Here is a 24,414-nt window from a genome sequence, read left to right as displayed (position 1 = left end):
TACAATCTAAATAACTCTGTCAATCACACGCCCATATAAAACCAAAACTACAATGAGTTAACCTAATATTATTAACTAAAACATGAAAAAATGGCTTATCTTTCAGCAGTGCTAATAACAGCACAAACAATGCACCCTCTCTCAGCAATCTATCCTACTTTCTACAAAATCCCCTTGACCATCTCTCTTGCCCTGCTAATGTCTCTTCCCTCCAAATTTTTATGCCATGGAACTGCTCTAAGCCTTCAGTTTGTCATAATCACCTGTTTTGTAATTCCATATATCCCCTTTCTTAACAGAAAATTTGCTAATTTGACAATCTCCCAAGCCAAGACCATCCATGATTGCTTTCATCCAAGCAGAAGCAGTGTGTCTATATTGGTTACTACTAATTTCTGTGATACTATGATCAGATCCAGCACTCTCAAACCTCATATTTCCTCCATCACATATTGTCTCAGGTAATTTTCTCTTAGCAGCTGTATAAATTCCATTTCCTTTTCTCTTTTTTGACCATTCCTCCTTCCTGTCTGTGCCTCCATAGTTGAAGTCCCCCAGAATAAACACTCTTGCTAATTTGCCATTGATGCTGTTTACATCACCCTTTCTTATGCCCCCCCACACACACCTATAGCAGCAATCAACCATATATTTCATTTGTTGACCTCTGTCCCACACTAGATAGCCTCAAATGTACTGTTTTTTGCATCTCTGTCCTCCTGATGTACTGCTACTCTTTTTTGAGTTTGATTCTTCTGCTATCATTGACAAACTCCCTCTTCCTATTCTGTGCTCTCTGAAAATGCAATATTCTTTGCATCCAGGACACTTTTTTTTTTAAACCAGTGGCTTTCTCTTTCATGGAATTAACAGAACTCTGTCCACATTTCCTAAAATCCAGACACAAAATTTCCATTCTCTAGATCTGGAGCACCTCAAAAAAAAAAAAAAAAAAAAAAAAAAAAAAAAAAAAAAAAAACCCTCACACATTCTAAAAAAAGGTATGAGATACTCCTTCAAGCCATACCAAAATTATCTACCCTTATTCACTCACCAAAAGATCTTCTCCATCATCTTGACCATACTGGGATTTACACTATCCCTTCCACTTGCAGATTTCTGTGTTTCGGGCAAACAAGAAGAACTGCCAATATCCATCTAAAGGAATACAGAAACTATGCCTATTACTTGTACAATTACAGTCATTCCAGGAAGGCAGACCATGCCATGCCATGGATACCAATCACTGGATCCAAATGGGAAACACCTCCCTTTTATACAGAAACATATTGAAGAGGCTATGAGATTATTTATAGAATTCACCACAGCATTAAAACATTCACAAAATCTAAACAAATTTGGCTGCCTCAATTTTTACCAGAATGAGGCAGCCTAAAATCTGGGAGATCATGAGTAAGATTCCATCACCACACCCATATAGGATGACACTTAGAACTTGTAGGATCCTACCTTTCATACTCAGTCTGTGTTTGCCTTCCTGCTATTGTGCCTACACATAAGTGCTTAGCTGTATTTCTTCATGCTCATTTAGTTGCCTTGGTGACCAAGGCAAAATATTAGCTAAATATATTTAGTTAGCAATAATTATCTCTAGACATTTGTTTTCTCCATTAAATATCAACATCAAGAATATTCTTCATCCACTTGAAAAACCTAAAAACTACATTTGCTACTATCATCATTACTGGAAAGTCAGGGCTGGCAGACTACACTATGGATGCTCTCACTTTTTAAGAAGACAGTTGTTCTGATAATTGAAGTTGCTAAGTCTGAGAGGCTATAGTATAAGTCTGAGAGACATATTCTATAGTCTCTTTTCGGATAAGACATCATTATGAAACATTTTCTCAACTTCATTAAGTATGGCTGCATTAATTTGCCAAATATATGGAATATAGTCATTCCAAGACCACTAGTCTTGCTCCTCTGAATCCTTTTCTTTTATCTGGCTCTAGAGGGAATCATGATTTTACAATAGTTCCTTTCCTCCCCCTTTTGCCTGCATTAAGAATTAGTTGAATTAAATTAGTGGATACAGGATTAAACAAGAATATAATTTTTTTTTGCAATTATAATTTACTTTGTAACCAAGTGGGGTTAAAAAAAAAAACTTTCTACAACTATTTCTGATCCAGAGTATTTCAATAATAAGATGATACACTTTTTTTTTTACTGCTTGTATTTGGAAAATATATGATTTCTGCATTATTTCAACCTTGATATCTTCCTGGAACTAGCTCTCATTAGTGAAAACTAGGCCCAGGATTTCTGCCTCGATAAAGGTAGAAACCAGTCTAAGTAGTGGTAACTCCCATAAAGTAGAGCAATAGACATGTCTAAAAGGAAGTGTGTTTTGCATTATGAGATACTTAAGAAATTGATGTGAAGTCAACAGTACACTGCTTGGGCAAGGTTCATTGTGCCATGTAATGAGTCACATGTTTGTACCTGGTATAAATTGGAGTAATATGATGCTCCCAAATCAGTGCACTGTGTCTGGGTGAAATGGCTATGAGAAGGTAACTGACAGAGTTTGAAAGAGGCATTGTGATAGGGTGCCATGTTGCAGGCCTATCTGTTCACAAATTGTTGACAAATTAGACCATCCCAGGTTAACAATCAATGATACCATACTGAGAGGATAATATGTAAAAATCACCATTCATTGGCTGACACACTGAATGCAGAGTTTCTGGCATTGACAGGAACATGAATCTGCATGAAAACATTCAGAACCCTGAGACTCACACATGGGTTTCCATGGTAGAACCACAACATGCAGGCCCCACATTAACCAAACCAACATCTAGCGTTGTCTTAGTAGTGCAAACAGCATTACAGTGGGACATGGAAAGCTATATTATGGAGCAACAAATCATACTACACCCTCTACTGAGCAGATGGATGGGTGTGGATGTGGCGGATGCCTGGTGAATGTCTCTTATTGGAGTTTGTAACCTCAACTATGAAATTCAGAGGTGGAAATGTGATAGCTAGTCCTGTTTTTTCTGGTTTGGCCTCAGACTTCTGTTTGTGGTGCCATGAACATTGAACTTCGAGAGTTATGTGAACATTTTGGACAATGTAATGTCTCCTACTTTGTGGCATTTCTATAGAACTGACCATTGTCTCTCTCAGCAAGACTGCTGCTGTGACTGGCCTCCACAGAGCCCTGATCTCAACCCTATTGAACATCTGTGAAATGAACTGGAACACCGGGGGAGGTCAAGGGACATCCACCCCATAGCAGTCCGTGACCTCATTACATACCTACAGGAAGAATGGTCCAAAATTCCCATTGATTGTTATTGTATGCTTGTAGAAAATATACCCTGTAGGATTGTTGCAGTCATGACAGCAAAATGAGGTCGTATATCTTATTAAAGGTAGGTGCTATGGCTGTTGACTTCTTTCCAAGCAGTGTATATATACCAGTAGCATAGTTGTGAAAATACTTCAAGCACAAACTTTGTTTGCTTATGCTTGGAAAGAAGTCCAAAAGGAAGTGGGTTTAGCATTATGAGATACTTAAGAAATTGATGTAAAGTCAACAGTACACTAAGTCCTGTACAACAGTACACACACACACACACACACACACACACACACACACACACACACACACACACACACACACACACACACACACACACACACACACACACAGGGCTGGTGGAGGTCGGGCGCCACTACAAGGTGGGTGGTGTTTCAAAGTGTTAGTATGAAGTTTCATTCATTCTTTAAATTTTTGTAAATGAATTAAGTAATAATAATTAGGTAAGTCAATATAATTGCTGCAAATTTACATATTCTGCATAAAAATAGATCAGATTTTCTCCAACTAAGATTGTCATGAACGCGCCTTCTTAGGCAGCAAGTGCACTGCTTCGCTTGGCTCAGAGCAGCCTTGTGCAACGACCTATCCCGTAATGTATTTTATACAGGACCTTAGAGTCTCATTCCGATGAAGCGCTAGTAGTTCAAATGATACTTCAAAAATTGAAAATCCTCTCAATATTCTTAAATATATTGTGTTGAATAATTTATCTTTTCCGAATTTTGCAATTGTTTTAAGAATATTATTAACTATACCTGTTAGTATAGCAAGTGGTGAGCATTCGTTTTCAAACTTAAATTAATTAAGACTTATTTAAGAACAAGTATGTTAAAAACAAGGCTTGAAAGTCTAGCATTAATAGCTATTGAAAATGATATACAGGGTGTTCGGGATAAATTTGACATATTTATAATTAATTATATTTTTCCGTAAGTTACATGTATTAACACACACTTCTCTTCATTTAAAAGTTTGGACCCTTCTTCATTCATATACAAGATGTCAGAAAGGATGGATAGCTGGAACCCACTTGAATCATGGAAGAGAATAACTTGTATCATGATGATTCGTGCCCGCCATCAAAATAAGGATATTACGACTGCTGCCCAATGCTCCCTGAATACAGTAAAAACAATCAGGCATGAACTAGAGACTTGCAATGGTGACTACGAGGATGTAGCAAGAAGAAAGATCCCTAGCAGACGATCTGATTGCGTTCGTACAGCAGAATTCCTTGCAAATCTGCAGGAACAGGTGTTGAAGAACCCTGGCATTGGAATTCGGGCTTTGTTCGTGGAGTTGCTAACTGTAGTCAAGCCCTGGATAACAAGGGTAGCCAATGGTAGGCCGTATGTATGGCAGCAGGATTCGGCCCCTTGCCACACCTCTGGGAAAAGTCAAAAATGGTTGTCTGAAAATTTCTACGACTTCACCAGTCCAAATGTTTGGCCTCCAAACTCCCCAGACCTTAACCCCATGGATTATTTTGTATGGGGCGCAGTTGAAAAAGACACCAATCGCACTTCCAGTAATACAAAAGCCCAGTTAATGGATAAAATTAAAACAGTTTTTGCGGCCCTTCCCAGGGAGACTGTAGCATCAGCTTGTTCGAGGTTCCGAAGCAGAATTGAAGCTGTGATCGATGCTAATGGTGGTTATTTTGAGTAAATCTTGTTGATAGTATTGTAATTAACTCTGCCTGTAATGTTTTTTTGTCAATTCATTAAATTTAATAGATACAAAGAAGATTTTCTTTTTCCTTACGAAACTGTCAAATTTATCCCGAACACCCTGTATGTGAAAACTTAGATATTAAAAATATTATAGATATCCTTTTACCTGCTTGTACATCTCTATAATATAACATCTCTCCTCAGTCTAGTCATCAAATTTGTAATCAGTCACATTCCCTTCATCTGGCTTCATATCCCACATTCTGCAATCATTTATATGAGCAAATAATCTGATTTTGACTGTAATTATTGGTATATAACCAAAGTGTATATAAATTTACTACGAGATTCCTCTTATAAAATTGGGCACCTTATTTACTTATCACCACTTAAGTTTAGTGGTTGACTTAATAGTACATGTTTGAAGGCAATTCCACCTATGAAAATTTGTAAACTTGTATTGTCTAAGTGTCATAGATGAGCTGAAGGTTAGATATTCCAGAAACTCTGCTGTAGAGACCAAACAGTATTCTTATTCAAATCTTTTCAAGTCTCCAATAAGCTGGGTGATGATCTTCATATACATTCATACCACAGCCAGCCAGACTAACAAAAGTTATGTTAATTTTATTCTGATAAATAATAAATAAATAATAATATGTATTACTTAAATTAAGGGGATATTAAATCCCACATAGTTTTAAAACCGAATAAGAAACTCAAAGATTGGAATCAGAGAGTTTCTTGCCGAATATAGTAAACTATAAAGTATCGGCGACACTAGCGTTAGCCAATGCAAGTGATCCTAGTACGTAGTACAATACCAGGGCAGCTCGTTGCAAAGGTGGGGAAGTTCAGATCGCTATTCTTAGGTATTTTCCATAATGTAAAAACACATTTCCTAGGAAATGTATGCTGTTATTACATTATGGAGGGAGGTCACTACCCAGACCGGTTTCAGCCTTTTTTGAGGCTTCATCAGTGAGTAGCTAGACCTAATACCAATATCCCCTTAATTTAAGTAATGTTTTCATTGCCGAAATGAAGCTTATTAGCTCTTTATACTAAGTAACTTAACGGTTGCACCTGTTTGGAAAACTCGTTCGCAGAGTACATAAGTTCTTTTCGCTATACACTTTGGTATTAGGTCTAGCTACTCACTGATGAAGCCTCAAAAAAGGCTGAAACCGGTCTGGGTAGTGACCTCCCTCCATAATGTAATAACAGCATACATTTCCTAGGAAATGTGTTTTTACATTATGGAAAATACCTAAGAATAGCGATCTGAACTTCCCCACCTTTGCAATGAGTTGTCCGGTATTGTACTGCGTACTAGGATCACTTGCATTGGCTAACGCTAGTGTCGCCAATACTTTATAGTTTACTATATTTGGCAAGAAACTCTCTGATTCTAATCTTTGAGTTTCTTATTTGGTTTTAAAACTATGTGGGATTTAATATCCCCTTAATTTAAGTAATGTTTTCATTGCTGAAATGAAGCTTATTAGCTCTTTATACTTAAATAATATGTATATTTACATAGCTAAATAAACATTTCATTTTGTAAGTAAATAAAATATACATACTTTGAATTTAAGGATAAACTGTACTAAATCCCAAATAAAATAGTTTAATTATTTTAGTAAAGGATCCTACTGTATATTTGAGTTTTTATGGACTACGAAATCATGGCAAGCTTCACAACAAACTGGTGAGTACATGATATTTCTTAACTAAATTTTAGTGAGTATTAGCATTACAACCTTTGCGTCCTATGTAGACAACAGTAGTTCTTATTCTTCTTCTTATTATTATAATATAGCTATCTCTATGGAGTCAGAAGACTCATCGTGGGAGATTCATGATTCACACATTAGTCATTATTCACAAAATACCTATCATACTGCTCCTTAAACTCATTCAATGATGAAGCACTCACAACCACCTTTGGCAACCTATTCTAGCCATTCCCCACCCTCTAAGCAAAAAAAACTAGTCCTAACACTATATTACTAACCACACTCTTACACAACTTTCACTGGTGACCCTTTGTTCTCTCCCTTCTTTCCATGTACTGAAAAAAAAAAGTCATCTTTAATAACCCACATGCTTCTATTATGTCTCCTCTTCTTCACCTAATTTTTGAAGACCATAGACCATCAATCTACTCTCATAGGGAACATTCCATAGACCTGCCACAGTCTTTGTCTCTTGTGTCTAGGTCCTCTCCAGCACTTCTTTATTCCCACAGTATCCAGGAGTCCAGATCTGTGTGCATTTAATAGGTCACATCTGTGTCCAGATGTGACCTTATTAAAGCCTTATATAGGAGAATAATAACCTCTCTCTATTCCTATTTGTACACAATAATCTGATGTGCTGTTTTGGTTGTTTCAATATGCCCTCTAAACTTCAACTCCCTGTCCACAATCACCCCCAACTCCCTGGCCTCATCGGTTTCCTGCAGTTCAATTCCATCAGTATAGTACACAGCTTGTGATCTCCATCCAAAGTGTATTACCTTGGCCACATTAAACTGACAGCCATTCACCTTTGCCTATACTGTTAGTCTATTTAAGTCTTCTTGCAGGATCTGTATATCACCTTCATTTACCATTGCTCTTCCCAGTTTAGCATCATCAGCAAACAACTGAATATTTCCTGTCAAATCATTTCCTATATCATTGATATATAGATTAAACAACAGAGAACCAAATACTGAGCCCTGTGGTACACCACTGGTCACATGACTTCTCCTAGACTCAACTCCTCCATAAACCACTTTGATATCTGTCCATCAGCCACCCTCTAATCCAAATCATCAGATTCATGTTCATTATGTCCATGTCTGTCTTGCACAAAACATTAGAATTTCATTCTGAGCAAAAGAAATGTGTGCAATTGATAATATATCTAATATATGAAAGGACTTATATGTGCCTCATGGACTGAATTTGAATAATTCAGAAGGTAGTTGTTCGGAAAAAGTTTTGTTCATTGAGAGAGCTTGGAAGTGTAAAATAAGAGTAAATAGAAGTGTTGTGGTAGGATGCAGCTGTGTAGGTCTGTCTGCCCCCTGGAACAAATGAGTGTAAGCAGAGAAATGATAATGCAATGCAGATTGCAGAGTTTTGAATCTAATAGGTTTACAATTACATCACACAAGGCAATTGTAGGTCTAAAGGGAAACAGAAATAAAGGAGAGTAGTTTTTGAGAGTGGTCAGTTCCAACTGTCCAAAAATTATTGACGACAGTGAGACTTGGGTTAGATGATAGAAGATGATGTAGTTATGGGGTTAGAATGTGAGGGGTATTGTGTTTTCAGGGAGAAGAGAGGGAATACAAAGGAGCAGGGTATTATGATAATAGCTGAAGAACTACAACCAGGTGTTAAAGAGGACCAATAGCACAAAATATATTGTGGTTGCTGCTGTGGGCTGACTTGGGGCATTGGCAGAGAGATTAGCCAGTGATGGAAGGCTAAGCAGTTTTATTATAGGGTTGTCATTCATGATGACAGAGATTGGGGAGAGGCAAAGATGCATCACAAGATGGTAGTGCCATAATGAAAGCATGGCAAAAGAGGCACCCACCAACTAGGTTTTGGGGTGCAAAACGTATAACATTTTTGTCATTTTGGGGTTGGGGGTGGCGCAAGTTAGACACTTGCCACAAGTGCTTCAAGCCCTCATTATGTCACTGCAAGATGGCAATGAAATACAGTTACTAAGGGATATTTACCTGATGGACCTGCATGTGACTGAAGGGACTCATGGGTGGAAGACAGCTAGATCTGTTAATAGCATCAGAAGATCAATCTATAATCTGACTCATTTGGGGAAATAATCATGCATTCTGTCCTGAGAGGTTGCTAAACATTTGGAGTTATCAATTAAGAAGTAGTATATCTGGAACTACAAAGTCTGATAATGCTCCATCAAGAAGCATTAGCAAGAAGGGCAACAAGCAAGTAAAGAGGACTACATAGCATTTGGGGTGAGGAAAATAAATTTCTCGAGTTCTTGAGAGATAACTATCTTAGTCAGCACATAAAGGAGGGCTTATGAGGATCGAGAGTTTTAGATTTGATCATTTCTTCAGAGGATGTAATTGTGAGAGGGTGTCACACTTTTCTCCAGTTGGTAAGAGTGATCATTAAGTGATCACCTGAGTTGTGGCTAGCCATATGCAGACTTTTATGAAGAAAGGATATGTGTTTTATAATTATAAGGCTAAGGATTCTGACAAGAATAGGAGACAGCCTGGAGCTATAACATGGAACGAGGAGTTGTGCGGTTAAGAAATAAATGCTGCTTTGGAACTGACAAAGAAATATATAACAGCATTAATGCCTGAATGAATTCCAAAGCAGCATAAGGTAGGTGTAAAATGGATGAATGAGGAGCTTAAGCATGAAATCTGGAAGAAGAAAGTATTTTAGAGGCAGTAAAAGATGAATAATGATGATCTTCATTTACATGAAGAGTATAAAGAACAAACCAGGAGAGTAAGGAAAACAATAGTGCAGTATGAGCAGAAATTGGAAAATCAGATGAAGAAAAACCCTAGAGTTATTTATTTATTGAACATATGACATAACAAAGACACATGACATCAAAATATATAAATACATATTTGTGCAGACAAATAAAAATGAGACAAGTAATGCACATACACCCTCTGTCCAAAAAGAAACTGAACTTTTGATAGAAAATAAAACACAGGCCAATTATAATTATTCAAATCATTTATTTCAATCAATATACTCTCCCTCAGCTTCGATACAGCGTTTGGCAAGGTCAATTAATTCATTAAATGAGTTTTTTATATCAGTTTTTGAGATACTGTTGAGGGTCATGGTTACTGCTGCTTGAACATTTTCAATGCTGTCATATCACTTTCCTTTCTTCGGCAAATGAAGTTGGGGGGGGGGGGATAAGTTACAGGGTGCTAAATTAGGTGAATACGGTGAGTGATCCAACACACAAACTTGGTTTTTGCTCAAAAACTGTCTCCCAATGTTCGAATGATGAGATTGTGCATCATCCTCAAAAGTGACCAGCTGCCTGCATCACGATATTCGTGCCGTATGCGACGAATTCTCGCTATCAATCGCTTCAAAAATTTGAGATAAAACTCACCATTGACCGTTTGGCCAGGCGGAATGAATTCTCTAAAACTGGATAATGCCCTTGGAATCGTAGATGCAATCAGCATTGTCTTTACTTTTGACTTCTCCAAGCAACTTTTTTTTCAGGTGCCCCTCTTCTGGTGGTCTCCACTTGGCACTCTGTTTCAAGCTCATACTCAAAATACCACCTTTCGTCACCAGTAATGATCGTTTCAAGGAAGTTTGAGTCCTTACGAGTGGTTTTAATGAGGTCCTTGCAGTGTTCAATTCAATACATTTTTTGGTCATTGGTCAACTTGTGGGGGAACAAGTCGCGAATTCAATTTACGAAGGCCCAAACTCTCGGTCAAAATGTTGTGCATTGATTTTGGAATCTCTAATTCATCTTCAATCAATCGCATGGACGATTTCGGGTTTTCTTTGATGAAACCACGCACTTTTTGGATATTAACTTTGCTCAGTCTGGCCTTTCGTCGTCCTCAAGCATCTCACAACCACTTTGAAATCGCTTAAACCACCCATAAACTTGAGTACGGGATAATCATTCATCACCGTATGCTTTTTGAAGAATTTGATGCATTTTGGTAAAACTTTTACCAAGTTTAACACAAACGTCAATTGCAGATCTCTGTTTGAAACTCATTTTCTGACCGTCTTTGATGATAAAGTTTTTGGACGGCTCGGCTTTTCGTCGTCCTCCAGCGTCTCATGACCACTTCAAAATCGCTTAAACCACTCGTAAACTTGAGTAAGGGATACATATTCATCACCATATGCGTCTTTTTTTTTTAAGTATTTCGGTAAAACTTTTACCAAGTTTAACACAAAAGTCAATCGCAGCTCTCTGTTTGAAACTCATTTTCTGACTGTTCGTCAAAACACACTGTCACTCTTGGCACTATAACTCAGCTTCTAATGAAACAAATGCCATAAACAGTTGAAACAACGCTAATGAAGGTTTCCACTTTCGACAACAAAAAGATACAACAGGTGGCGCCACTAGTTTCTTCTATTTTCGAAAAGTCGGTTTCTTTTTTGGACAGAGGGTGTATACAAATATTTGGTAAAAAAAGTCACTAAAATTTTAAGTCTAGTTCAGATAGCCATGCAAGAGCTGAAGGATCTGCCTCAAAAAAGTCTCTCAGGTCACCAGGGTGGGCTCTTATGCTGCAGTCCTCTACAATGTGCCGGATGGTTTTATGGCTCCACAGTTACATCGGGGTGTAGGTGATCTTCCCCACTTGTGTAAGCTGTCTGCACAGATACCATGTCCTGTGCGTATCCTATTTAAGCTTTTCCATAGATGATGTGGAAGCTCAATCCCTTTTGGATTTTGGTTGTGAAGGGCATACTTGTTTAAGTGTGGTGGTGATTTTTCTTTCCAAGTTTCTGGCCAAGTCGAATTAACGTTGAAATTACTATTTACTAGTTCTTCAGCCAGTATTAGTGGAGGCTGTTGGGATTTAAGGTGATTTATACTTATGTATGGGAGGTCTTCATGTATTGGTAACAGGGGATGGTGTTTTTATTTTTTTGTACTCTTTTACTAGAGCATCTTGTCTGTGCAGGTTCTGTGGTGCAATATTGCTCAAAGTTGGAACCCAGCAGAGGGGAGTGGATCTGAACCTGTTATTGTCCTCATCACTGCATTTATCTGCATGTCAATTTTCTTGCTGTGAGGACTGTTTAGCCATACTGTGAACAATATTCTGCTGCAGAGTAGACTAGGCCCAACGTAGAGCATCACAGTATAATAGCAGAAGAATCCCATGTAGAACCACACAGTTTTTGTATGATGTTATTACGGGTTCTGATATTTAAAGAGATATTTTCCAGATGTCTTTTGAAAGATAGTGTTCTATCCAAGGTAACACCCAGATATTTAGGGAAATCTTGATGCCACAGCACTGTGTTGTTAAAGTTGACCTGAAGTTTCCTATTTGCCAATTTGGTGTTTAGGTGAAAAGAACTAACCTCTGTCTTATTGAGGTTTGGTGTTAGTCTCCATTTATGGAAGTATTCTCCAATGATTCTAAGGTCGTTTGTGAGAATATCTTCAGTTACTTCGATGTTTTTGTGTTGTGTGGCAAAGGCTATATCATCAGCATAAGCAAATTTTTTTGACCTAGTTGTCGGTAGATCAGATGTATATAAGTTGAATAAGATTGGTTCTAATACTGTGCACTGCAGGAGCCCATTGTTTAGCTTTCTCAGTTTGCTCATTTTGTTTCCCTGTACCACAAAAAAGAACCTGTCAGAAAGCATGTTGCCAGTAAGTCATATGATGGATTGGCATGGTATGACTTGTATCAGCTTATATAGCAACCCCTCTTTCCATACTGTGGCATATGTGGCAGTAAGGTCAACAAACACAACAGGGATTTTCAAACATCTCTGAAAGCCTGCTTCGATATGGATAGTAAGGTTTAGTACTTGGTCCGTACAACTACATTGAACCCTAAAGTCTGCTTGCTCAACAGGGATAACTTCAGATATTTTTGGCCCAATTCTGTTAAGGAGGAGTCTCAATAGGTGGAAAATAGCTCTCTGCTTGATCTTGAGGCTTGTTGGGTTTTAATTTGGCTATTATTCTGTTAAAGACTGTTGGAAGGTTTTCCATCCTTAAATTGTGAGAAAAGAATCTTGTTAGCCATTGACAAGCATTTTTCAGTTAAGAATTCAAGATGAATACCATCAAATCCTGATGCTTTAGAGGGGCTCTAGACAACAAGGCTATTCGACAGGCAATTTTATCTGGAGTCACCAAAGGATCTTTACAAGTGATTGGATTACTTCCGCCTAACTTCTTTAATAGGCTACATTTTCTACTTGATTTTTTAAAGTGTAAATCCTCTGTAGTTTTATCCATTTTTCTCTGTGCTCTTTATCAAGCTTCTGGAGTAATTCATCAGCTATGTCACAGTCCAGATTCTAAATAGACTTGGTATAGCTCTACGCAGTCTTTATTCCACCAAGGTATGTAGTCCTTTCAGAAATCCCTTGGAATATACTTCTTCACTATTGATATGACTGCTCCAATGAATCTGTTGTAGTATTCACTCACAGGTGATATCCATCTGTTTTATCCAGTTCTTGTGAAAAATCTTGCTAGTTCGCTTTTCTAAAATTCCATCTTGGTTGTGGAATGGACCATATTATTGGTATTTGTATTCCTACTTCTACTGATGTTGGCCGTGTGGAAAATCTTCAGACTCATCTTGTTGTGTTTATCGGCTGATTTTCCAAATTTTGGATAACAAAGCAGAGATCTGGATTGTATTCCCTCTTCCATGCTGCAGCCTTAAAAGTTCCTTTCTCCTTTTTTATCAAGTTTTTATTTTATTTTATTTTTATTTTTTTATGTTGGGCCCATATACAAGAGGTTGGCTGATCAACCTATAGTACGTTAGTACCGTATATGGGTGATGGGTTGTGAAAGGAGAAACTTGTTTACATTTGATTTAAATGCCTGCATATTGTATTCCTTGGGAAATATGTCAGGGGGAAGACTGTTCCACAGTACTGCAGTAGCAGGGATGAATGAGGAGGAAAAGAAACTTGTTCTGTGGGTTTCGAGGTGTACTGTAAAAGGATGTTGGGTGGCAGATGTATGTGTTCCAGTGGGTTTAGTACAGGGTGGAGGAATTATTGATGCTGTTTCAGATGAACATTTCCCGTGAAAGTATTTGTAGAATATACAGATTGCAGAGACCAAATGTATATGTGAAAGTGAGGGGAGCGAGTTGGTGAGGGATGGGTCATTTATTAGTCTAATTGCTTTCCTCTATATTGAGTCAAGCATTTTGAGGGTGCTTTTTGGAGCCCCATTCCAGATGTGAGAAAAAACAGTATTTGAGAGCTGGGTGGATTTGTGACTTGTATAGTGTTAACAGCTGTTTAGGGGTGAAGTAACGTCTTGAGCGAAAGAGAAAACCTAGTTTTTTGGAAGCTGAGGATGCAATGGTTGTGATGTGTTTATGCCAGGAGAGGCTTGATGTCAAGGTAATTCCGAGAAGAGAAATTTCATCTTGTCTGTGAATTTGAGTGTCATCGAAAATAATGCTTGGGGAAAATGGTTCTTTTTTGTGAGAAATAAGATAGAACTGGGTTTTACTAGCATTGAAGTTGATAAGGTTGTCTGAGCCCCCATTGGCGGATGGCTTGGAGTTCGGAATTGAGGGCAGCGGTGGTTGATGTTCCATAGGTTGAAGTGAGTTGTGTAGAGTAGGGTTTGTCAAATGAAAGGGAGGAATGTAATGTGCTGTCATCTGCAAAACTGTGTATTGGGTTAGAGAGCAACTGAAGTAGGTCATTGATATATAGAAGGTAAAGGATTGGTGAGAGAACTGAACCTTGAGCGACCCCGGCATTAGTTGGATGGTGAGAGGATAGGGAGCCATCTACCATCACACATAGTGTGCATCCAGACAGGAAGCTGGCAATCCATCTGCAGAAGTTCTGAGGCAGCCCAAATGATGGGAGTTTGCTTAGTAAGCCTTTGTGCCAGACTCGGTCAAAGGCTTTGGAGATATTGAGTGCAACTACTTGAGATTCACCAAATTTTTCCATACCGTTTGTCCAGTGATGGGTGATGTATGAAAGTAGATCTCCTGTTGAATGGCTTTGATGGAATCCATACTGGTGGTCGCTTAATAGCCAGGTACTTTCAAGGTAGATTAGGAGTTGAGAGTTGATGATTTTCTCCATTACTTTTGATAGGACTGAGGTGATTGAGATGGGGGCGGTAGTTAGATGGCAGTGATTTGTCACCCTTTCTTTGCTCAGCCCAGTTTGTTAATGCTTCACCATTTCCATTATTATTATTGTAATTCCACATGTTGTGATGGCTGTTAAAATCTCCTATGTAAATAGTAGGATGTGGAAATATGGAAATTATTTCAGGTGGCCATTCTACCATGGGAGACTTACAGATGTTAACCACTGTGAGATCTTCAATTTTGGCTATGATATTGTGCATATTCTGATTAATAGGTGCTGATATTAAGTGAGCATTCTCTATATTATTGTGTATGTAAGTTGCACAGCCATGAGCTTGGTGATGTGTAGCTCCTAGTATGTTGTACCCTGCAATTTTTCCTCTAGATTTCAATTGTTGTTGTTCATCGAGTGCATCTCTTGAATGACAGCCATGTCTATATCATTTTCTCTAAGAATATTTGAGAGATACTGCCTTTTAGAAAAGCTGATTCCTTCAGCAAATTCAGAAATTAGCACCCAGTTTTCTTTTCTTGTTAAAAACATTACATAAGGTTAAAAAATTTGGGTATTAGGTAAATTAAAAAAAGCGTTGATATTATTCAAAAAAGCCAAACAATTAAAGTGGGCTGACCATTTAGCAGATAAAAGATGACAGATGGACAGTTCTTACTATAGTTTAGATTTCCACAGAGCTCAAGAGATCCAGAAAAAGACAGAGGATGAAGTGGAGAGATCATGGAAATAGCAAGAACTGAATGAGTACAGCCCATGACAGAAGTGAGTGGAGAAATTTGGAAGAAGCCTTTGCCCAGCAGTGGGATGCACCAGACTGATGACAACAACAAGTCATTCCGATTTTTTTTAAAATATTGTAAATTTATTATTACCCAGGCAACTCCATGGAGGTCATATGCTCATCAAGAAATACCCTAAACATTATGCAACCACTGAACAACATTTGCACAGTATCTGTCATACTTCACTTTAGACTCATTCACTGAAATGGCACCTATAATAGACTCTGCCCATCTATTCCACTCATTCACCATTCTCCAAGAAAAATATAGTCTCCACATCCTTGCTAACTAAACTCTTTCTCAATTTAGAGTAATAATCCCAAGTTTTTCTCCCATTCCCCACCCCCCCCAGTCCTGTACTGAAAAATTTCCTCTAGATGTGTATATCATATCAGCCTTTTCTGCTTATCAACAAAACATTCTGTTTATTGTCATTTGAACAGATAAGTTTAGCCCTATTGTTTGGTGTTTTCACCACTCCATATTGTTGTGAGGGGGGAGGGGATGTTGGTGAATGTATCTGCCTGTATGGGTGGGTTTTCTATAAACTGAGAAAACCAAGGCTCATCAGGCTGGCGGGTGACTAGTGTGTCTAAGAAAGGATGGCAGTTGTTTTTTTCTTCTTCCAGGATGAACTTGATTCTGGGGTGTTGGTTGTTTAAGTGTGTTAGGAAGGAGAGGAGTGCATCGGAGCCATGTAGCCAAATAACAAACATATCATCAACATAGCGAAGCCATATGGTTGGTTTTTGTGGGGCAGAGTTTAAGGCTTTCTCTTCAAAAGTCTCCATATAAAAGTTGGCCAAGGGTGGGGAGAGTGGAGCGATGCTAACTCCCATTTCAGAATGCTCTAAACCAGGGGTCGCCAAACTTCTTTGACTGTCGACCCCTTCATGAGTTTCTTGACTTTTTATCGACCCCCCCTCTATTTTACTATTACGTAATTATAATAGGATAAGCAATAAAGATGCTTGTTGGTAAATATGTCATTTTGGCCTACTTGATTGGTATCCGTAACTATTTTCATGACCTTGCTCCATCTTACAGGTCCTATTCATGTCGCTGTTCCCACGATTCACTCTTAATTGCATTGTCATTCAGGATGGAGATAATTCAAGTTAACAGAATTAAATATTACCCGTACAATGGTGTCTTATATTTTTCTATTGACGCCTGAGCCCGAATCAACCTCTATCAATGTTATATCAACCCCTGGGGGTCCATATCGACCACTTTGGTGACCACTGCTCTAAACCATCAATACACTTTTCAGATACATTAATGGTTACCTTTCTTTTCATTCACTCTAATAATCCACAAATATTTCACATTTTTCAGTTCCTACACGTAACAATTCTTGCAATCTATCGACTGGAAAAAATCCAGGACAGAACTCAGTCTTCATGTCAAAGGTTTCTGTGTCAAAGACATGCTCTTTTTTATGGACACCATGTTCAGAAAGCAGAAGCAGTAGGAACAAACAAGTAGCAAAAAAAAAACCACAAATAAAAACAAAGTTGCAACAACAAACACTGCTGAAGAACACTTGTATCCAGTGTGAAAAAATGCAGTGCAGTTATACAATAAAAGCCACACTATACACTATTTAAAGTGTATAGTGTGGCTTACACTACACACTTTTCTTAGCACAGCTGAAATATACTGATATGTTCACTCACTACACTATTTTTATCCAAGTCAGCTGTCACTTTATTATAAAAGTTCACTGAGGTGTGATCTGCCCTTCATAAAATCACGCTGTTCCCCACATAGCATCCCATTCCTATTTGTCCATTCCTGAATTTTTCTCTTAACCAACTTCTCCAATACCTTGCTCACCACTCCTGAGATCAGTGAATAATTTACTACCCCAGCCTTCGAGCCTATTTTATGCAATGGAACTATTTTCCCCTCTAACCTAGAGCTGATGCTTAAAAAAATTAAACAATGTGGTCAAAGGCAGTATCAATTTAGCACCTTCTCATAATGCATGAGCTGATATACCATCTAATCCTGTAGCTTTATTTACATCAAGATTGTGTAATATCCTATGCACCTCCAGTTCATCTGTCTCTACTTCTACATCAGTTCCTGCCACTCATTCTACTCCACTATCTCCACTTGGATGATATAGTCTTGCAAAATGATCACTTAGTAATTCGACTATCTATTTCCTGTGCTTCAATTTCATCAGTCCATCAGTCAACAAAATTGCTCTACCCTCTACCACAATTTCTTCCATTTACTTGCCATATACCAAAAGAACTCTTTGGTATTACCTCTGGCTTGCACAGCTAATTTACTCTCATATATAATATAAAGAGAGAGAAATATCATTCCTGGAACAGCACAAGGATGCTGCAAACAAGCAAGCAAATGAAGAAGAGGTTTGTTTCAGTGGAGGATTGTGGAGTAATGGAATGCTTTGCTTAAAATTTTATGTCAATGTTGAATGAGGGAAGATATAATGGTTACTCTGACTGCCAAGATAAAAATAATAAGCAGAATTTTAATATCGTAGTAATTTATTAAGTATAATTTCTGGGAAATTCCCATGCTATTCCTCTAAAACACTATTAATATAATTAACGGCTATTTTAGCCTGTTTTTGTTTAGGAGTGTCCCTTATATTTAATACATTGGCTAACATAACTCAAAAGGGGTATATATATATAATTTAGGACATTACGGGTGAGTGTAGAAGGCAATTATGGCAGAATAAAAAATGTTCATCAGTCCATCAGTCAACAAAATTGCTCTACCCGTTACCACAATTTCTTCCATTTACTTGCCATATACCAAAAGAACTCTTTGGTATTACCTCTGGCTTGCACAGCTAATTTACTCTCATATATAATATAAAGAGAGAGAAATATCATTCCTGGAACAGCACAAGGATTCTGCAAACAAGCAAGCAAATGAAGAAGAGGTTTGTTTCAGTGGAGGATTGTGGAGTAATGGAGTAGGTATGTACATAATTTTTCAACATTTTTTATTCTGCCATAATTGCCTTCTACACTCGTCCGTAATGTCCTAAATTATATATATATATACCCCTTTTGAGTTATGTTAGCCAATGTATTAAATATAAGGGACACTCCTAAACAAAAACAGGCTAAAATAGCCATTAATTATATTAGTAGTAATTTATTCTAAGGATACTTCACAATGATTGGAAAAAGTATCATGATATCGAGTGGTCTTCTCTATAATTTAAATATCTAAATAAAGGATAAACACTAACTCAGAATCTAACACTAAATACAGCAATTAAATTTGTTTACACTCTAATAATTTATGTTACAGAATACATTTATCATACTCATAATTTACAATTTACTCACGAAAAAAAAGACATTTTGCAAGTTTAATAACTGTGAGATATACTTTGAACTTTGAAGAAACATGAGAGGTTAGTCATATTAAGAAAGGATGGAAAATTAGTCCACTGCGAAGATTGTATTAAACAATAGCTTGGTAATGCAGGGTGAATATACACAGACAGGAACATGATTTTGAAATGATACAATATGTGCTATTTGATGAGACCTTTAAATGCATTCAACACTCTGCATTGCAGTTCACACAAAACTATGTTTTGCTACATTTCCAGATTTGTGGTCAACTGCACAAAATGGCCAGAAGAAAGTGTTATAGAAATATTATTGTTCAGGAACTCTATTCCATGCAACCTCAAGCTTCATGGTGGGAGGTCCATCATAGATAACACAAAGTCTGTCATACCATCCCTTAAGTTCATTCACAAGCTACGCTCAAACTACCCTCTGAAGCAATGCATTCCATGATTGTTTAAACACTTTCCATTCAAAAAAAAAAAAAAGTTATTTCTCACCCTCTTACATACTACTTTCTTTTGCAACCTTCAGGTGTGGTGCCCCTCCTTTTCCCTTTTCCTTCCATTTGTTTAACCAAGCAAAAAAAATTTCCCAGTGTAAGTCTGCTAAATAACTCTCAGCAGTTTAAAAGTCTTAATCATATTACCCCTTCATATTCTATCTACCAAACTTTGTAGTTTGCATTCCCTTAGTCAATCCTTGTAACCATGACTCAAAAAATTATGCAAAATCCTACTTAGCACATGAAAAATTGAGTCACCCACGAATCCACATTAATAAATGATATGTCCCAATAAGGTTCACAAAATGATTAGTAGTGCTGTACCATGGTTGGAGAAGTCATCTTTATTATTAAATAATAATAAATAATGGTTCTTCCACAATGAGTGTTGTGACTCTGTGGAGGTCCTGAATCATCATCATAATAATAAAAATATTATATTTTGTGCAATCTGTAGTCACCAGCTAGCGAACTTTACTCACCATAGATGAGTAGGTGGGTGTATTTATCATGTCCTGCTCATAATTCTCTAAATTAGACAACCAATTCCAGAATCCATGTTCATATTTGCTGATATGTTGATTTATCAGGTTCTACTATCTTCAAGTAAATTCCTTAAACATTTGGTGAAAGCAAATTTGAGTACACCGGACTGTTACTTACCTTGCATTCTTTTAACAGGTTTTTTTCACCTCTGTGTGGGAGTTCCAAGCTATGATAATTCATAACTTTTCTTTTTATTCAGAGCTTAATAAAATTAGTAGGGACATTCCTTTTTCAAAATGGATATGTCAGACTAACTACTCTACATCAAAGAATGTAAATAACTGTTATAGTTCTGTATTATTTTTGGCAACTATCAGCATGTATGTTTTTCAGCCATTTTCTATAAATGATTGAGAGGAAGAAGAAAAACAAAGAATAATGTTGAATTGATAAAGATGCAAAGAGTTGGCCTTAATTTCTTAAAATAACTAAAGTCAAATTCTTGGAAGAATTCAAGTTACATTCTATATTACTTTATCTATTGTTTCCCTGAGCAGAGAATGTAATTCCAGATTAACTAGATTTTTTATTAACTATGCTACCCATCCTTACTTTTAATGTCAGTTGAGGTAATAATCTACTTAATTTGTTTAATTTTTATTATCTGATACATTAGTATCTTATATAATTATATAATATATCTTATATATTATCTTATTCTTCTGCTCTTCTGAGAATATCTGATTATGGTGGATAAGTTAGTCAGAGAGAGATGGGGGGGGGGGGGAGCAATCCTAAACAAAGATACCTAAAGATATAAAATTATTTCTAGTTGAAAAAAAAAAAAAAAAAAAAAAAAAAAAAAAAATAAAATATATATATATATATATATATATATATATATATAATATTTAGGATATCAATTCCCTTACATTTATCTGTTTATTAACCTAGGTCACTGAGATGATATATGTTCACAGTAAATTAATGATTGTAGATGATTGCATAACTATTCTTGGTTCAGCAAACATCAACGATCGCAGTCTTTTGGGAAGAAGAGATAGCGAAATTGCAGTAATAATAGAGGACACGCATTTTTTTAAATCACGGATGAATGAAAAACTATTTGAATCTGGCTGTTTTTCTGGAAAGTTACGGACAACATTATTCAGGTACTAATTGTTTCTGAATTTGTACAATTTGTAGCATTTTTATATGATATATATTGTAGGCTTTATGTTAATCCACTCACAAAAGGTTGGAAACCTACTGCCTTACACATCAATCACTATCGCATCTATCACTGTTATATCGCTTTAGCTGATACACCTCTTGCAAATTGATCACTCAGTAATTCCACAATTCTTTCTGCTTCTGACACCTCCTTAGTATCAACATTCATTAAAGTTATCTTGCCATAAAAATATTTGTCATATGGCAAAACACACTCTTTAGGATTTCCTTTGGCCTGCTTAGCTAATTTCCTCTCATAACCATGCTATTCATCTTAAGAACTTTGACTCCACACATCTTAAGGACAAATTTCATGAACTCCGGTTTGAAAGTAATAGTTGCGGGAGAGTTGAGAAGATGCGTGTGATGGTATAATGGAAAAGGATTGAAAGAGAGATTAAAAGTGACATTATTATTATTATTATTATTATTATTACCATTACCTGACACCTCCAGGAGTCCAAAGACTCATTGAGGGAGAGCACCTACTCTACAACTCTCCATCTCCACCACTCAATCCACCAACTACAATGAACTGCAACTACACCAACACCATCTACCACCACTAGTATTTCCACAGACAATCACAAATATCCATGCCCAGGCTGGAACGATTGAGAAAGAGAGTGAAAGTGATGATCGAAAGAATAATAGTATGATGAATGTAAAAAATGAAGAGTTGGCTGTTATGAAGGAGATAGTGTAGTTATATGGATTGATAAACAGGATGAAGCATAAGCTGGAGTGATTGTAGAAACCTCGGATGAGTGGTTCAGCTGATAACAGAAAAAAAGAAGTGTGAGGAAAAGAGAAAAGAATGCTTCACAAAGAGAGAAGGAAAAATTAAGGAGAGAGCCTTATGCAGCAATTATATCATTAGAGGGGGGGGGGATTGGCAAGAGAGTGACAAAATCATGCTTCTGAAGTGCAAAAATTAACGATGTTACTGAGACTATTAAAAGGCAAAAGGGTAAAATAAAAAAGTTGATAGTTTTGACTGGAACAAATGATTTGAAATGAGAAAAGTATAGTATGAGGGAGGACATGAAAGAGTAACTGAAAATAGCAAAAGAAAAGAGTGAAAGAGTTAACATAACGGGTCTGTTTGCTGTGGTATGACAGAATTGAACTAGGGCCATAATACTGAATGAGTTGATGCATAGGTTATGCAGGAGGAATGATGCATAATTTGTGGAGTGAGTTTCACAGATGAAAAGGCTTATACAAGAAGAATAGTTTGAATTATTTGAATGGATTTGGTGTTCAGAGTCTGGAAAAAGTAAGTTAAATGAAGTGAAAGTGGATGTGCAGAAGAATCAGGAAAACTTGAGCTTTTAGGGAGAAGCTATTGAGTGGGTAACAGTGAGGCATTTGGGTGTAAGAATATGCATAAAATGCTTAAGATTAGTACCACTGGTAACAAACCAAAATGGGATAGTTAGAATAAAGGATAAAGACAGCAGTGAGTGAAAAGGGGTATTACACTTCGTATTCACTAAATGCCAGGAGTATTCAGAATAAGAGGAAGGTTTTTTTGATATTGGTGAGTTCATCCCCGCCAAAGGTTATTGGCATTAGTGAGACATGGCTGATAGAAGATGATATAGTTAGGTGAAGGGTATAGTGTGTTCAGGAAGGGATAGAGAAAAAAGAATGGAGGAAGGAGTACTACTGATGATAGCCAATGAACTGCAACTAAAGAGAGTAGAAGTTCAACTACAGGCCAGTGAAAAAGCACATTTGAGGCTATCTGGTGTGAGATAGAGACAAGCAGAACAAAATATATACAGATGGATGCTTCAAAAATCATGGGATGGAAAAGATGATGGGATAGTATGCATTGGCAAATAAGCTCATTGAGCAGGTAATTATTATGGACATAAAGTGCAAAATAGGAGGAAGGAAATACAAGTTACTAAGGAATAATTATCTGAGACGTGTGTGGAAGAATTTGTCTATAACCAATATGATTACATTGCTACCAAGTGAATGTGATCATATAGTCTCGACCTGGGAGGTGGCTAAATGTGTGGAATTTTCATTAAGGGGCGGGGGGGTATATGTTGCCTCTATAATATCTTATTTCTCCCTATTGTGTTTATTCTCTTCATTTATCCATTTAACACCTGCTTTACTTAACCTTTTGACTCTTGGAATATGTTTAGACATTGCTTCTGCTAGATAGTTCCTGAATAGCATCCAAGAAGCATTCCCCTGTCTACCCAACTTCTGAATCCATGATACAGCTGCAAACTGCCTTCTGAGATTTTCATTGTCCCCAATCTTGTAGTTCCACATATATCATTTACTCACAGAAGTCCTCATAAAGCTGCAACCACCCAGGTAATCATCTCATGGAAGTTTTTACCTGGGTGGTTAAATCAGGTGTTGAATTGCAAGATGGAGATTCATAACCTAATTCATAATGAGATCCTCTGATGATCTGATCAAATCCAAGATCCTCGATTCTTATGTGTCCTTTGTTGCATACAGCCTAAGTAATTACTCTCAAAAATTAAAAAATCCCATTCATTTTCTTTAGCTCCAGATGTTATCTCGTCATCTCGGTATGCAGGGAGTTCAAAATTAAAGTATCCCTGTATAAAGCATTGTGGAGTGCCACCCAGCGATCTAAATGCTGTAAAACTTGAAGAGATATATTATGCATAATGAACAAGCAATATCTGAGAAAAAAGAGTAGTTAAAAATTAACCACCAGGGGCATTGTAAACCCTAAACGCATGGAATTTGCATATCACACAAACTCTGCCGTTGCCAGGAGGATTTAAAAGATGGACATGGGATTTTTCCCTTCATTCTGGTTGTTAATATAGCATCCAGAGTGATGGTACTAACACCTTGCCCCAAAGTGCTTTGCACATGAAGCTGTACTACCTAAACAATTGCAATGCTGTTGTTACGCTCTGCGAATTTCATCACCTGAACAAATGTCAATAACACTATCTTGTTATAGTCATTTTGAAAAAATGAGTTCGTTGGGAGTTAGATCTGGCAGAGGTTGCAAACCAATCCGTTCACAACCAGTGAATAAAGTAGCTACTGCCATTGTGGAGCAGGTGATGAATAACAGTGTTGGTTCCTGCAGTGCACATGCTGTATCAAGACACATGGATATGCCTTCCACAACTGTCTGAAAA

General features: G+C 37.1%; 1 protein-coding gene across 1 annotated transcript in view; it reads left to right on the top strand.

Annotated features, from left to right (window-relative positions):
- The window catches only part of LOC150109090 (phospholipase D1-like), a 558,765-nt gene that overhangs the window by 494,496 nt on the left and 39,855 nt on the right, over nt 1-24,414 (top strand). The window contains exons 19-20 of the mRNA XM_090405612.1: nt 6,675-6,742; nt 20,978-21,195. Coding sequence (XP_090261738.1) covers nt 6,675-6,742; nt 20,978-21,195 — 286 coding nt within the window. The remainder of the gene's footprint in view (nt 1-6,674; nt 6,743-20,977; nt 21,196-24,414) is intronic.

The sequence above is a fragment of the Typopeltis vanoorti genome, chromosome 2 (genome assembly GCF_054136105.1).
Source record: "Typopeltis vanoorti isolate ZY-2024b chromosome 2, IOZ_Tvanoo_1.0, whole genome shotgun sequence".
Taxonomy (NCBI): Eukaryota; Metazoa; Arthropoda; class Arachnida; order Uropygi; family Thelyphonidae; genus Typopeltis; species Typopeltis vanoorti.
The sequence above is the reverse complement of the archived record's forward strand: the minus strand, read 5'-3'. Positions and strand labels throughout refer to the sequence as shown.